The following is a 14787-nucleotide window of genomic DNA, read 5'->3' on the forward strand; positions in this document are numbered from 1 at the left end:
CGGTAGCAGGGCCATATCAGGTTCTTGAATGATTCACAGATTTGGAATTTATTTGGCGGGTTTGGCTTGGCACATACAAGATTTTCCTTTAAAAAATAAATAAAACTCTGCCCCTTCCTCCCCCGCAGACATGGGGGACGCTGAGAGCTCAGTCGGATTCACCGGGGCTTGGACACGCGCTGGGGGGGAAAGGGGCATCGGGGGCTCTGGGGCAGGGAGCGAGGGGCACGGCCCTCAATGCTGGCGGCTGCAAGGGGGGAGAGAAACACGGGGAAAACCCTGCTCGGCCCTGGGCACTCTCCCTTCCAGCCGCGATGGGACCTGGGCACCACATGGCAGCTTTATGACCTTGCACCGGACCCCTGCAGAGCCTCAAGCGAGTCAAGCTGTGCTTTGGGCCCTCTTGCCAGTGCAGACTGGGGTGGCACCCGGGCGAGTGGAGGGGTGCACGCCGCTACGTGGTACCTAACTGGAGGAAACTGAGGCAGAAGCCACTCTCTGGCTCTGAATCCCTGGCTGCTTTGCTGATGCTTGCAAAACCGCCCCTTCCTGCATGAGCTTTCCCATCGCGCTGCCCAGCTCCTGTTGATCTTGGCTGGAGGCGCCGAGGTTTCATGCGGCTCCCTGGGCCTGTCCCACCCTGTCACGCGTTGCTCCGGCTCCGGAAACAAAGGCCTCCGTCTGCCTGCCCGGGCCTGCTGTGGAAAGGCTGACGCAGCTGCCTGGGAAAGCCTCGCCCTGCAGCTCATGGCTTGGCAGGCTTACACGGCAGATGGATTTAAAATAGCCCTGGGCTGGGCCTCTTACCGCGCCATGCTCCTGGCGCGGATGTAGGAGCTGGCTGTTTTGCGATGGGCTGAGCTCTGCTGTGTCCCCATCCTCTGCCCAGAAGCAGCTGCATGGCCGTGGCATGGCAGGACGGCCTGGGCGCACCTTGCTTTCCCTAGCAGGATCCATCCAAACACCCTTTGCAATGCGGGACCCCCTCCCCAGCAGCTCTGTGGGGTGGGTGAACGCTGTGCCCTATTTACAGATGGGAAAACTGAGGTAAAGGGCAGCTGCCATCCACGTTGGAACCACCAGGCCTGCCTCTTCCCAGCATCCCCTTGGGGGTGGTGTCTCCCAAAGTGCTTTGCTCCGTGTATGTGCATCCTCCAGGTGCTCTGTGTACCGCAGTGGTAGTATGGGGGGGGATTTTCCCAGAATGCATTGGGACCGAGAAGCATCAGCGCCCCTGGGTGGGCCTGGTTATTAACCCCCGGAGCACCAGGGCATTTGCAACGGGAATGAAATCATTGGCTCCGTGCTACAAGGGGAAACTGAGGCACAGAGCCCGGCAGGGGCCTGTTCACGGTTACCTGCACAGCCCTGGGAGCCCGCTCAGTGCTGGGTCAGGCCGTGCACGTAGAGCAAACCTACCCCGGGGCTGTTCCTCCTTCCCAACCCCCCGCCTACAGGGCTCGTGGCCTCCAGACATCAACGTGCAGCGCCGAGCACCCTGATGGCCCCGCACACGACGACACTGGGGGCTTGCCAAGTGCTACGTGACCTATTTCACCCACCGACCCGGGTACCGCACAATCCAAGCCCACACGGCGCTGGGATGATGAAGAGAGGGCGGCTCATCCTCAGAGCACAGGACGGGAAGAGCTTCCCCCCACCCCTCGAGCCCCTGCGGTTGCAAGCCCATAGACTCGCCGCCCCCCAACTCTCACACCGACTATGGGGTGCAAAAGCAGACAGGGCAAGAGCAGGGAGATGCGGGCACTGCCAGTGTCAAAGCATCTGCTCACGCGTGTCCAAAGGGCCCTAGGAGAAGAACCAGGCCCCCCAAAAGACCCCAAACTAGGTCCCATGCCGGGCCGAGGGATGTGGTAGGGGGTCTAGCACCAGCAGCGCATTGGCACGGTTACCAGACCGCTCCGGCGCATCCGAGGGGGACGGGGCTCAGGTAGCAGCAGGGGAACCCCAGGCTGGACCTGGGTACTGGACCAGCACGGACTCGGGGGCACGGGCCAGACCCAGGGAGACGCCAGCCCCTACTGCAGGCAGATCCAACACGGTTCCCTCCTGTTGATGTTTAAACAGCCCAGGAGCATCCTGCTCTGCCCCAGCTCACCCGGGCTGCCCATATGCTTGCGCCCCCACCCCAGGCAGGCACGGTGAGGCTGGAGGCCCCGGGCACCGCATGTATCAGGAAGCCTCGACTCCGGCCAGCGTGAATCACCCCGCGAGTGGATGCAATGGGGCCCAGCGGCCGTGCCGATGTCACGCGGCGGGGACCTGTGCCAGCCTCCCATCCGGCTCACCGCACGCCCGCTCGGGTTGCTGTTTAAAACCACGAATCATAGAGCATGGGAGGGAGCACAGCTGCCCCGCTCCCCCCGCCGCGGCACGTGTTCGCCTTCCCTGGCTGCTCTCCAGGCCCGAGGCAGGGCCAAGCACCAGGCGTGAGCAGCACGAGCGGCTGTAGCACGGGCCCTGCTACACCCTGCTAGGGCCTGCAAAGATCTGGCAAGATCTAGGAAGGGGCAAACCGGCGATCTGGGGGCTCTGGTTTCTTGGGCAGCTTTGGGGGTCCTGCCCAAAGTCACTTCTGGGGACATTCATGTCACTTTTGCCCCTTGTAGGCAAAGGATCACCTTGAGCAGGGCATAAAAGAGGGTCCTGCTCTCTTTTTATTAATCGCTTCTCAGCGCTGTTGCAAAAGCATCCCGATTCCCCCCGGCCCCAGGCTTTTCTCCGCTGCCTCCAGCTCTGTGCGTCTCAACCAGGGAGCCTTGAGACCCTTTCCAGGGCGCCATGGGATGCCCGCCATGCTCAGTGCCAACACGATTCACGGGATAAGCCCAGGGAGTGCAAGCAGGAATCGGGCAAGCAGCTCTGCTGAGCTCTTTGCACAGAGGAATTGCTCCGGCATTTTTCTGTTGTCGAGTAAAACAAGCCAAAAGGAAGAGCTGGCATCTTCTAGGGGCCTGGAGCCCACCAAGGAGACCCTCAGGGTTGGGAACCACTGCTCTCGCCTCCATGCGTTACTCAGACGTTCTTTATGAATGGAAGCGTGATATGAACTGCAGGGCCAGGATCGCATCCCCCACTGCTGAAATGCAGCTGCCTCTGGGGTGAAACGCAACAGCCCCTTTTTCACCCCACACCAGACCAGGATTTCAAAAGGCGCCGAGAAGGACTGGGTGCTGGGAAAGGAAACAGCGGTCAGGCGGCTGGACCCCGGCTGCAGTTCTGTCTGCACCGGATCACGTCCACCGGTGCCTTGCTGGTTGTGATTAACCCCGGGTGTCGGGGCTGCAGGAAATTCCAGCTGCCTTGTTAAAGCCCACAAAGAAGGAGGGGACTTCTGCAGTTGCAACCAGGGCCTTAATACTATGAAGCACGGCACGGGGTGGAGGACGAGGCTGTTTTCACCCAGGAGCCCTCCAGGCTGATGGACCGGAAGGTAAGATGCACAGGGAGCCTCGGCTTGTGTCTGCTTGTGGGCTGAGCTCTTGCACTTTAAATCCATGCCCTCCCTTCATCCAAATTCCCTTGCGTGTGTAGACATGCCCCTGCTGGGGTTGGGGAGTGGGCATTTAGGTGCTTCCCTGGGGCCAGGCTGAGACCTGCCCAACTCATGGCATGAAAGGAGTCGCAGCTGGGTGGAGAGGAGCAAAGAAAGGGTTAATCCCCCCCTCCCTGGGCCCCGGCCTAGGGGCCGGGCTTGGCGGCCACCCATGCTGGCCTGGAAAGACCCGGCTTAGGGAGCATCTCACAATGCAACAACTGCCCAGCCGGCGGACAGGCCTCCTTCCAGCTCAGCCACTGGTGAGGCCCCTGCTTGCAAATGAATGCGGCACCGAAACCAGAGGAAGCACCGGGAACAGTTTCAAGCAAGAGCTTTGTAGCTGGTTGGTGCATTTTATAGCTGGACAGCCATTTTTATCCCATGACCATTACTTTGCAAGTGTGGCCGGTTTACATTCATTGTGCAGTTCACTAGTTCATTGCACGGTTATTGCTTTGCACGTGTGGCCAGTCTACATTCATTGCGCGATTCACCAGTTCAATACGTGATGATTACTTTGCACACGTGGCCAGTCTACATTCATTGCGCAGCTCACTAGTTCATTGTGTGACGATTACTTTGCACTTGTGGCTGCTCTACATTCATTGCATGATTCAACAGGTCATTGTGTAATGATTACTTTGCACATGTGTCTGGTCTACATTCATTGCGCGATTCAACAGGTCATTGTGCAACGATTACTTTGCACGTGTGGCCAGTCTACATTCATTGTGCAATTCACTAGTTCACTGCATGACGATTCCTTTGCACCTATAGTCACACTACATTTATTGCGCGATTCACCAGGTCATTGCATGGCGATTACATTGCAGATGCAATAATCACTTCCTCCCACCCGGCCCTGCCCCAACTGGGAGCACAAGGACGGAGCTGAGACTGGGAACTGACCTCTTTCATGGCACATCAATAGCAGGTTGTGGGCTCAGAGCTGGCTGCAGGGCCGAAGGAGGAGCGCTGCCACGTGCACCCAGAGCTGCTTGCTACAGATCTACGGGGCTGAGAGACAGCAGCAAGTGCAGAGATGCAGCCGGGGCTACAGGAAAGCCAGGGGTAGCGATTAAACATCCTAGCAGTCAAAGCAGAGAGGGCCTGGTGTGGCTACTATAGAAAGGCCACTTCCCCAGCATGCCTCAGTTTCCCCACCTGGTACACACAACCCTGGGGGTGACATTACATGTGGCTAACAGTGCAAAAAGCCCTTGGAGGGAAGGAGCTGGCCGAGGAGAGACCTCAGGAAATGACCCCAACTGAGACGCAGTCACTCTCGGCATGGCCGGAAGCAGAGGTCTAAGGAGTCCGTGGCAGAGCCCCACTCCCCGGTCTGCAGGGAGCTAATGGGGGACACGGGGGCTTCTGGCTGCTCCCAGCTCTCCCAGTACCCCCCAGACTGGCCTCCCTGTTCGGAGGTGGAGGGAGCTGTGCCTCCCTCTCGAAAGTGAAGAGGCTTTGCTTTCAAACCTGAGACTGGAGCTCCTTCTGCTGTCCGTAGGGGAGGAAAAGCACCCTTAGCTTCATCTCTGAGAGGAAGAAGAGCATCCAGGGCTTGGCCCAGCGGGTACCTTCGCAGCAGAGCTGTGACCAGGGGCTGGGTTGTGTGGCTCTCACACCTTAGTTGGGGTGGTATTCACACCAGACCCTGCACAGGGTCTCCAGCAATATCCTGGCCAGCTTAGGACCTCAGGTCCCATACAGAATTTATGGTCCTTAAAACTGCAGCTGTGTTTGCCTTCATATGATGTGCAATGTCTGCAAAGGCATCGGAAACAACACCAATAATTGCAGAAGCACAGAGCAGCCGGGCCAAAGGACGGTGGCCCAAGCGGCGCCAACCCCCATAGGAAACGTCCCATGCTGATGAAAGCAAAGCGACTCTCACACCTCGTGAGGGTCGCGTTCACACCAGACCCTTTATATGGCAGATCTCCTCTCCTCACACACCCACGAGCTGTTTGCAGACTTCCTCTGGGCTCAGCGCTGCAGCCAGGGCTGCTGGCTTGAGTCATTTGCTTAGTCGGAGAGAGGATGATTCAAATCAAGGCTTGCATGGCAATACAACCCACCCTCCGGGCTGAGGGAACAGGGCCAGCTCTTGGCATGGTGCTTCAGGGGGTCTGCCCTGAGGACCAGGACCTGGAGGGCTTCAGTAACCAGGAGGCACTGGGAGGGCAGCACGGCTATGCTGAGACAGTGCCCCGAGTCCCAGGAGGGGATATTTAGGGTGCGGGCGGCAGAGAGGCCAAGCAGAAGGAAAGCTCTTCGCCACATGCTGCTACAAACAGGGAGGAATGGGTTCAGAATGAGAAGGTGGAGGGTTTTTAAAACCTTGGAGGAGTTGAAGCCCCGGGTAGACAAAGCTTTGTCTGGGATGATGCAGTTGGGGCTGGTCCTGCTTGGAGCAGGGGGTTGGACTAGATGTGACCCCCTAAGGTCCCTCCCAGCCCTCGTTGTCTGTGAGTCTATGACGCTATTCCACGGGCACGTTGGGAGGGTCCATGGTGCCAATGCTCAGGATTTAGTCGCACGTCTTGCAAGCTCATGCTGCTTTCTGGCCATAACAGATGCCACCTTGTGAACTTTCCCTTATGCAAAATGACCACTGTCTCCCGTTGCGGTCAAGGGTGCTGAGGCCAGCAAGGTGACCATCTTGTCCCCTCTAAGGCAGGGGCAGCTGCCCTTCATACAGGTGGCTGCCAGCTCCTGGATTTAGGGAAGCCGTGGCAGGCAAGATGGATGCCGTGGCTTGGCGCGGTGGAGACACGACGGCTGCAGGGCTTTCCCTTTCAGCTTCCAGGCCCAGCAGAGACATAAAAAAGCCCTTTAAAAAGCTCTTTATGTTAGGGCAGCATAGGACCGTTCAAGCCACTTTTGGGACCTTTCGAACCAAGAACCAGAGCCACCCACCCCACACGCAAACACATGCGCGAGCTGCGGCAGGGTCTGTCCCTCCTGGATCGGCCTCATCACCCATCTTCAGACACATCTATAAAACAACCATGGATGACAGCTATCCTTCACCGCGAGGAAGAAAATGTCTTCGAGAATGACCTGCCAGGGTGTGAGAGCTGCTGTCCATGGCAGGCGCAGGGAGGACGTGTCCCGTGGTGCTGGGATGCGGAGCCGGGCTGATTGCCCCAGGCATATCCGTGCAGCACCAGTGGCTGCCCACAGGACCTGGGACACGGAGGTTTGGGTCCCTGCGTCCCAGGGGATCAGGCTCTTGCCCCCAGGGAGAAGGGCAGCCGGGCTTTGGCTGCTGTGCAGTGTGGTCTCTGCAGCACGGCGAGGCTCAGCACACCCCAGGCAGCTGCAGCGAGCACTGTGGCTCACGGCTTTCCTGTTCTGCCCAGGGTGCAATCACACCTCTGATCAGAGGCTTTGCTCTGTGCACCTGCCCGGTGTGAACCGGCTGAGCTGCACCTCTGGACAGCAGCTCTCAGGAAGGGTCAGCATGGAGATGGAGGCTGTTTACGAGAATATAAAGGGGAACCCGCAAGACAGCAGCAAGAAGAAAGCCATTTATGGGAACCTGAATACTGTCCAACCTTCCCACGGAGGTCCAGGTAAGGGCTGTGCCAGCCGAAGCCTTTGCCCTCATTTCCCTGCTCCTCCATGGTCTGCTTAGGAGAGGAACTGACCTGCTCAAGAGCTGATGCAGATTTAGGGGATTTGGGTGGGTCCTGGCTTGGTCTGGAGCAGCTCAGCCCTCCACAATGGAGGAGCTGCCGACTCCGAGCAGCCTGGCCCCTTCCAGGCAGGGCCTGCCTCTGAGACTGGCCACATCCAAGGGGTAGTTGTGAGAAAACCCCAGCATGGGGCAATTGTGGGAGAGCCTGGCCCTGGGGGAAGCGTCTGCCAGAGCCCAGGCAGGGAGATCTCCGAGGGGCTCGGATGCCTCATCCTGGGCTGTGGCTCTCGACACGGCTGCGAGCACTTTCCCATCGTCTGCTCAGCCCGGCTCCAGCGTTCCCTGTTACCCAAGGGGGGTGAAAGGGGTCCTGGCTGCAGCGTCCCATGGAAATGGCCTTCTTTCCCCAGACCCAGAGTGGCCAGAGGCACGAGATGCTGCATTCGGCAGCTGCTCCGGCATCCTCCTTACTTCCATCCTCCTGGTGCTGGCCATCTCCCTCCCTGCACTCGCCACCCTGTGTAAGTCCGAGCCCAGTACCCAGTTTCTGGTTTTGCTTCTCTGTTTAAAAAGCCCCAGCGTGGCCTTTGCCTCGCTGTGTCCTATGTGGTGACCCATGCACGGAGACTCTGCCGGGCTGATCCTGTGATAATGTGAAGCTGTAGGTCCGGCTGCCTGGGGCCAGAGGGTGTGGGGAGTGCTGCCCACAGGGATGGGCTGCATGGGGCAGGAAGTTTGAACTGCTCGTTCTTCTCTGTGGCCATGGTGCACTGCAGTTTCCTGCGCCCACGTTTCCTGGAGCTCAGAGCACAGGCAGCGCAAACCCCCACGGCGTAAAGGGCAAGTGTCTCTCCGGGACCGAGGGGCCCATCCTTCCTCCTCGACAGAAAGCTCCTCCGTTCTCCCCTGACCCCAAGCTCCTGTGATTGCAGATGTCCAGGGACGGAGGCAGCTGCGAGAGGTCAAAGCAACCGCGCAGGAAATCGCCAGCCACCTGCAGCTCAACAGCACGGTGGAGTTGGAGGGTGAGATGGGGAACAAGGACCGTGCTTGCATCTCCCCAGACTCCAGTGGTGCCCGGGTCCCTCGAGAGCACCTGGGTGCACGCGGGGTTGTGCCCAGTTGCAGCCTGTGGGTCGTCTCCCACTCACCGGGGCCTCTTCTCTGCCTCTGATCCCCCTGTTGCCACGGCCGTGTCCCTGAGCCCCTTTCTTGGGGGAGCCTGCTGCTCGGGGAGGCCTTTCTCCTCTGGGCAGCAGTAGGTCAAAGCTTGTCTCTTTGGCTGCAGCTGGCAGTCTGGTCCCAAGGGCACACTCCTGAAGCATGCTGGGCCCTCCCTCCTGCTCCGTGGTCCAGGCTGTGGGGTCCATCCAGGTCCCGCTGGACTCCTGGCTGCCCTGCCAGAGCTCACTGCCCACTCCTCTTCCACGCCGGTCTGGCTGGGGCAGCTCAGCTCAGCTTCGATGCCTCCTCCACCCTTTGCCCTTGCTGACCACCCTGGCCTTGACCGCACGTCCCTCCTCACCGGGCCCGGCTGGCTTGTCCTCTGTCTCCCAGCTCCGTCCATTCGTTTCTGGGCCTCCTACAGCTCTGCTGCCTCTCATTCACACAGCTTTGGTGGCCCAGGTGGCAGGGGCCTCAGCCCTTGGACAGCCCCGCCCTGGGCCAGGCTGGTCCTTTCTATACAGGCATGATGTGGGAACTTGCTCCACGATGTCCCCAGCTTTGGTCTCGGCAGCAGGCTCCGCGTCCTGTTCTGTGATCTCCCATCCTCCCATGCTCCAGTCTTGGTCCTGCGTGGCTTTGACCCTGCCCATACGGGGAGACCGGTAGCACAGGGAGACTATTCCTAGCTGGAAAGGGTTTGCAAAGAAGCTTCACGAAAGGGTTGGAGTCTGAAAAGCCTTTCCCTCTCAGGTGAGGCTTATGATGCCAATGAGATTTGATGTGTTTCTAGGTGCTCAGCTGCTGGGCAACATCAGGAAAAGAGTCTCATTGATAGTGGAACAGCTGGGAAACGTCACTGCAGAGAAACAAGAAACCCAAGCCCGTCTGGACAGCGTCACTGCAGAGAAACAAAAGATCCAGACCCGTCTGAACAGCATCATTACAGAGAAACAAAGGATCCAGACCCATCTGGACAACGCCACTGCAGAGAAACAAGATACCCAGGCCCAGCTGGACCATGTCATGGCCTTGCAAGAGTCGCTGAAATGCGAGCACGGTGAGTGCTGGCTGCAGGTAGGGTTGGGGTTGCACCTGCTGGGGCCTGGCAGCACCTGAGGCTGCAGCCCCCAGGGCTGTTCCCAGATCCACTCCCCAGCCCCAAATCCCTCCTCACCAAATCCAGGTGTCACCACGTGCAGCAGGAACAGATAGTGGTGCTCGAGGGAGGAAGCTGAACTGAGCCAGTGCTGTGGGAGGCCAGAGGTCGGGTTTCACTGGACACCAGGCCTGCCAGCTCCATGCCCACAGTGGGTATCACACCACGGCCCAGGGCTGGGTCAGTCTCTCAGACCCTCCCCAGAAGCAGCTCCGGACAGAGCGCACTGAGGCCAGGGCCTGTACAGCACCAAGGCCGTGAGCAACCAGGTGCAACACAGGAAAAGTGCTAAAAAAATGCTGATGTCGAAGCAGGGGACTTTCCCCTGCACGAATCCCCAGCACCATGAGGGGTTCTCTCCTCTTCTGCAAGAGCAACGCTGCCCTACCTGGCTGGGAGCTCCCATGCTTCACCCCAGAGGTGGCTGTGTTTTACTGCTCTGAATATCTCCAATCTATCCCCGTTGCATCCACCCTAAAGAGTGCAGTCCCTGGGCACCGTGCCGTCACCTCATGCTCCTGACCTTGATCTCTGCTCCTAGGGACTGCTCTGACCATGTGCTCTGCAGGCTGGGTGTATCACAGCGGCCATTTCTACTACTTTTCCCAAGACCAGAAGTCCTGGGCAGAGGCGGAGCAGTTCTGTGTGTCTCAGGACTCGCACCTGAGCTCCATCACCTCGAAGGAGGAGCAGGTGAGCGTGTCAGAGCCACCCATGGCCAGAGGTAGAAGCAGGACATGCAGCACCTTCCAGAGACCCTTCTCTCTGGGCCCAGGGCGTGCTGTGAGAAGGGAGGTCACAGCCTCTATCACTGCTGAGACCCTGCAGCTGTCCCGCCTGACATGATCTCCTCCAGCTCTGAGGCCTGGCCAGGGAGAAAGGAGATCCCGAGACAGAAGAGGATGGGCAAGGGGAGGGGAGCACAGGAAACATTGCCTGCAGGACCCGGGCATGCAGCTTGTAGGACCAGGCGGTAGAGTGTGGAGGGATGGGGGAGAAGCTGGTCTGAGGAAAGAGAAGTCTTCCCTCCCAAACCTGCCTTCCCTCATGTTGTCAGGCCCCACGGGTTCAACAACGCATGGCTCCAGCCTGTTGTAGAATCACAGACACGGAGGGCTGGAAGGGAGCTCAGGTCACATCTAGTGCAACCCCCTGCTCCAAGCAGGACCAGCCCCAACTACATCATCAAAGCTAAGGCTTTCTCTACCCGGGTCTTAAACACCTCCAAGGATGGAGATTCTGTTACACTGTTATGTAACAATGTTAAATTGCCAATCGTTCAAACTGCGAGTGAGATCTTATGAAGGGGATAAAACAAAGTGCCACATTTATTGATTAAGCACTTAATACACACACACACCCACCACATTCATACCCCAATTTCTGTTCTGCGCTGGTACACGTTACCAACCATATTGGTACTCAGATCAACCTAGTGGCCAGCCAAGTTGATCGTGAGTGGGAGCCAGACTCCTGCCGGTCCATCTCGTCAGACGAATCGATGCTCCAGGATGACGTGCAGAACAAGACCCAAAATCGATACATCTCGCCCAAGGTTCCATCTAAGGTGCGTGTGTGTGCGGCCATGCACAACTGAAAGTGTGGCCGCGCACAGCCTTTTCAAGGCCATAGCGTGTGTGCGGCCATGCACAACTAAAAGTGTGGTCGCGCACAGCCTTTTCAAGGCCATGGGGCTGGCACAGGCTCTGCGGGCTCCGGGGAAGTGCTCCGCTCCCCCGCATCAGGGCCGGGGAGTGGAGCGCTTCCCTGGAGCTGGCGGAGCCCATGCAAGCCCCCCGCCCCAGCCTCCATCGCTGCCTTGCCTCACCTCGGGGAGGAGTCGCTGCCTGCCCCAGTGAGGCTCCACCGGCACCAGGACATTGCTCTGCTCCCCCGCATTGGCTCAGGGAGTGAGGAGGCATCTTTTATCTGTCTGCGTTCTTCATCCAGTCGCTAGCTGATGTTTTCCTTTTCCACAAACACACTCTTACCCATACAGCATACAAAACAGTAAAAGGTCAAGCACTTATGTCAAGCTACAGACCAATGCAAAATGGAGTTTCTTAAGGCAATGCAAAACTCAAGAAAATACATAAGATTAAAAGCAATAGGTAAAAGTCTATTTCCATGTTATTTACCTAACATCAAGCTGGTTTTTATGCTTTTGCACAACATTCTCTTTTTTGATCCTTGTTTTGAATGGATCACTTTATAATTTTCACAAGGCTATATATTATAAAGCAATTAAGGCGTGTGATTTTAATTTAAAATACATTTGTTTTATTCAACAACACATACAACACATTACAATTAGCATTATTTTAGTTAGTATAGAAGAGATGATAATAGAACATTTCGGACCGCTGTTTATGATGGTGACCACTCCTTGACAATATCATACCAATGATGTGTTATCATTTGTGTAGCTTGCTTAGATACTTTTAGAATTTTTGAACCTTGGTGTAAAATAGTTATAGTATGCATTTGTTTTTGGTTTTGTGCTGTAGTAGTAAGATAGCTAATTTGTGAAATCTTTTGTAACCAATAATTTAAGGTAGTTCAATTGGTTTCTAAAGAGAAGTGGAAATTCATTACATTATTTTATTTTCAGGGATGATTTGCTTTAAGATGCCTGAGCAATTTAAAATGTTTAAAAAAAAAGTAACAAAAACAAAATAATATGCTGATAAATTTTAACAAAGCAAAAAGAAATAAGCAATAAGCAAGGCTAAGTTAAAATATTCAGGGTTCATGCTATGCAGTTTTCAGTATTATGTGCAGTTTATATGTGTGTGTGTGTTAAATAATTGGTTACGTTCTATTTATGACACACAAACATATCAAAAACAGAAGAACACAACAACAAATACAACTGAACACTGTTTTTTCTTCATTGGTGTTTTAACAGCCACTGGTTTTTTAGTTTATTGGTGTTATTGGGCATTCTGTGGCTTTAAAATAAATTTAAGACATTAAATTTCATACACCATTGAATAACTTTAAGATAACTAGGCAGGAAAGACAACTGGGGAAACTTGTTGAACATCATGAGATTTCTTTTGGTCCAGTCCTCCAATTTGTCGAGGTCTCTCTGAATCCTAGCCCTACCCTGCAGTGTATCCAGTACTGCCCCCAGTTTGGTGTCACCTGCAGACTTGCGGAGGGGGCGCTGCAACCCATCTTCCAGGTCGTCGATGAAGACATTGAACAAAATACCTTCTGTCCTGAGAGAGGGAAGTGCTTTATCACAAGCAGGCGCCTAGTGATAAATGGTCCTAGACCTTCTTGGAGGTTGGGCCAAGCCCACTGCTCCTGGCTGGTTGTCCATGCCGGGCACTGGACATCCTGCCTCTCATGCCACTCATTCCCCTTGCTCAGGATCACGCTGATCTCCATCTTTGGGGTCAGGAAGGAATTTCTCCCCTGGTCAGATTGCTGTGGACTGAGGTGGGGGGTTGCCTTCCACCATAGCAAGGGGTGGGACTCTTCTTCTGGGGTCTCAAGCATATATCAACCCCACTGGCAGCAGCAGGACGTTGGTGGCCGCGGGGACAGGGGTGGGGGTGACTGTGTCGTCTTGCTCAGAGATCGGACACGGGGTTTGTCTTGGCTGGTTTGGACAGGGCTGATCCTGCCTCGGGCAGGGTTGGACTGGATGTGACCCCACAGCTTCCTGCCAGCCCTGCAGCTCCGTGACTCTAGCGTGCCGTGCAGCCAGGCCAGCACCTCTGCTCCCGGCAGGCTCTTTCGGGTGACGTGTTCATGCTGTGCATGATGTTGTGCAGGAATATCTCTCCAAGAGGACCCAGGGGAAAGCACACTGGATTGAACTCACAGACCAGAAGTCGGCGGGCACGTGGCGCTGGGTGGACGGCACCAAATACAGCAAAGCACAGAGCGGAGAGTGAGTGGCGTGCAAGGATCGTGGCCCGGGTTTGGTTGGGTGACGAGCTCTGCAACCCTGGGCCTGTATCTCCTCTGCAGGAGTCCAGCTCAGCGGTCCTGATCCTGATGGGTCCAGTGCTCATGGCCACCAGAGACGTGCGAGAGAAAGAGCTGCTCCCACCAAGGCCCCTGAGGTCCGGGGAGCAGCCCAAACACGGGGTCTGTGCTCAGGGTGGGCAAGAGCCACGGGCAGAGCCACATTGGGGGAGCTGTCCCTTGCCCAGGGGCTCCACACTGATTTACACCAGCAGGGTCTGGCTTGGGCCACGGCAGGACCGCGGGGGCAAGGGCTGAGTGGGCAGCCACTCTGTCACCCTCTGAAGCCACGTCCCTGGTCCACGGCCAGCTGGCAGCAGATGCTGGAGCCAGCTGTGTCTCTGCCGCATCCACCACACTTGTTTCCCCACAGGTTCTGGGTCCCAGGTCAGCCGGACAGCAAGACCCAGGGGCCGAGAGGCCGAGCGAGCTGTGTTGAGATGAAGGAGAGTCAGACGGCGGCGTGGAGCAACGTCAGCTGCACTGCCCGTCGCCGCTGGATTTGTAAGAAGGCCCTGAGGCAAGCCGTATCCTGACCCCCGAGAGACAGCCTCCAGCCCTCGTGCAGCAGGGCCCCTGCGCTGGATGGGCTCGGTGGGCTCTGCACGGCCTCGGGACCCTCCAGGGAGTCCTGCATGCCCAGCTCGCGTTCTCCTTGGGCCCTTGCTCTGCTTTCTCATCCTCACCTGCGACAGCCCTGTCTTGGCCCCTCTCATCCCACTCCCTCCCTGCTGCTGTCGCCCGGGGGGGGAAGGTGGGAAGCGCATTAAGCACTGCCCCTGCGCACATGCTCTGGGGCTAGCTAGAATAATCAAACATGCAAATAAAAATGGACACCACCTGCCGTGGCTGGGATGATGTAGGGCTGGTGCTGCTCTGAGCTGGGGCTTGGACTAGATGTGATCTCCTGAGATCCCTTCACATCCTCGTTGTCTGTGATTTGTTGGACCCTGGCAGTTGAGGGAGGTGAAGGCTGCTATTCAATCCCCCTCCGTCTTCCCTTCTGCAGATTAAATGAGCCCATTTCCCTCAGCCTCTCCTCACCAGTCGTGTGTCCCAGCCCCCAACCATTGTCAATGCCCTCCACTGGACTCTCTCCCATGTGTCCACATCTTTTCTGTAGTAGGGACCACAGCTGGACACAGGACTCCAGATGTGGCCTCCCCAGTGCTGAATAGAGGGGAAGAATCACTGCCCTCCATCCACTGGCCACACTCCTACCGATGCAGCACAGGATGCCGGTAGCCGGCCTGGGCCCAAGGCCACCCACTGGGCTCC

The 14787-nt window shown here is 56.9% G+C and overlaps 1 protein-coding gene across 1 annotated transcript; it reads left to right on the top strand.

Moving 5' to 3' along the window:
* The first annotated feature begins 813 nt into the window (after nucleotides 1-813).
* LOC112551595 (C-type lectin domain family 4 member K-like) lies at nucleotides 814-14563 on the top strand. The gene is made up of 9 exons (XM_025213288.1): nucleotides 814-830; nucleotides 3390-3454; nucleotides 6928-7140; nucleotides 7616-7726; nucleotides 8138-8230; nucleotides 9163-9429; nucleotides 10070-10221; nucleotides 13314-13432; nucleotides 13883-14563. Exons 1-9 carry the CDS (start codon nucleotides 814-816, stop codon nucleotides 14043-14045), a joined length of 1200 nt encoding a protein of 399 aa, XP_025069073.1. The 3' UTR covers nucleotides 14046-14563.
* The last annotated feature ends 224 nt before the right edge of the window (nucleotides 14564-14787 follow it).

Source organism: Alligator sinensis, unplaced genomic scaffold (genome assembly GCF_000455745.1).
Source record: "Alligator sinensis unplaced genomic scaffold, ASM45574v1 scaffold1408_1, whole genome shotgun sequence".
NCBI lineage: Eukaryota > Metazoa > Chordata > Crocodylia > Alligatoridae > Alligator > Alligator sinensis.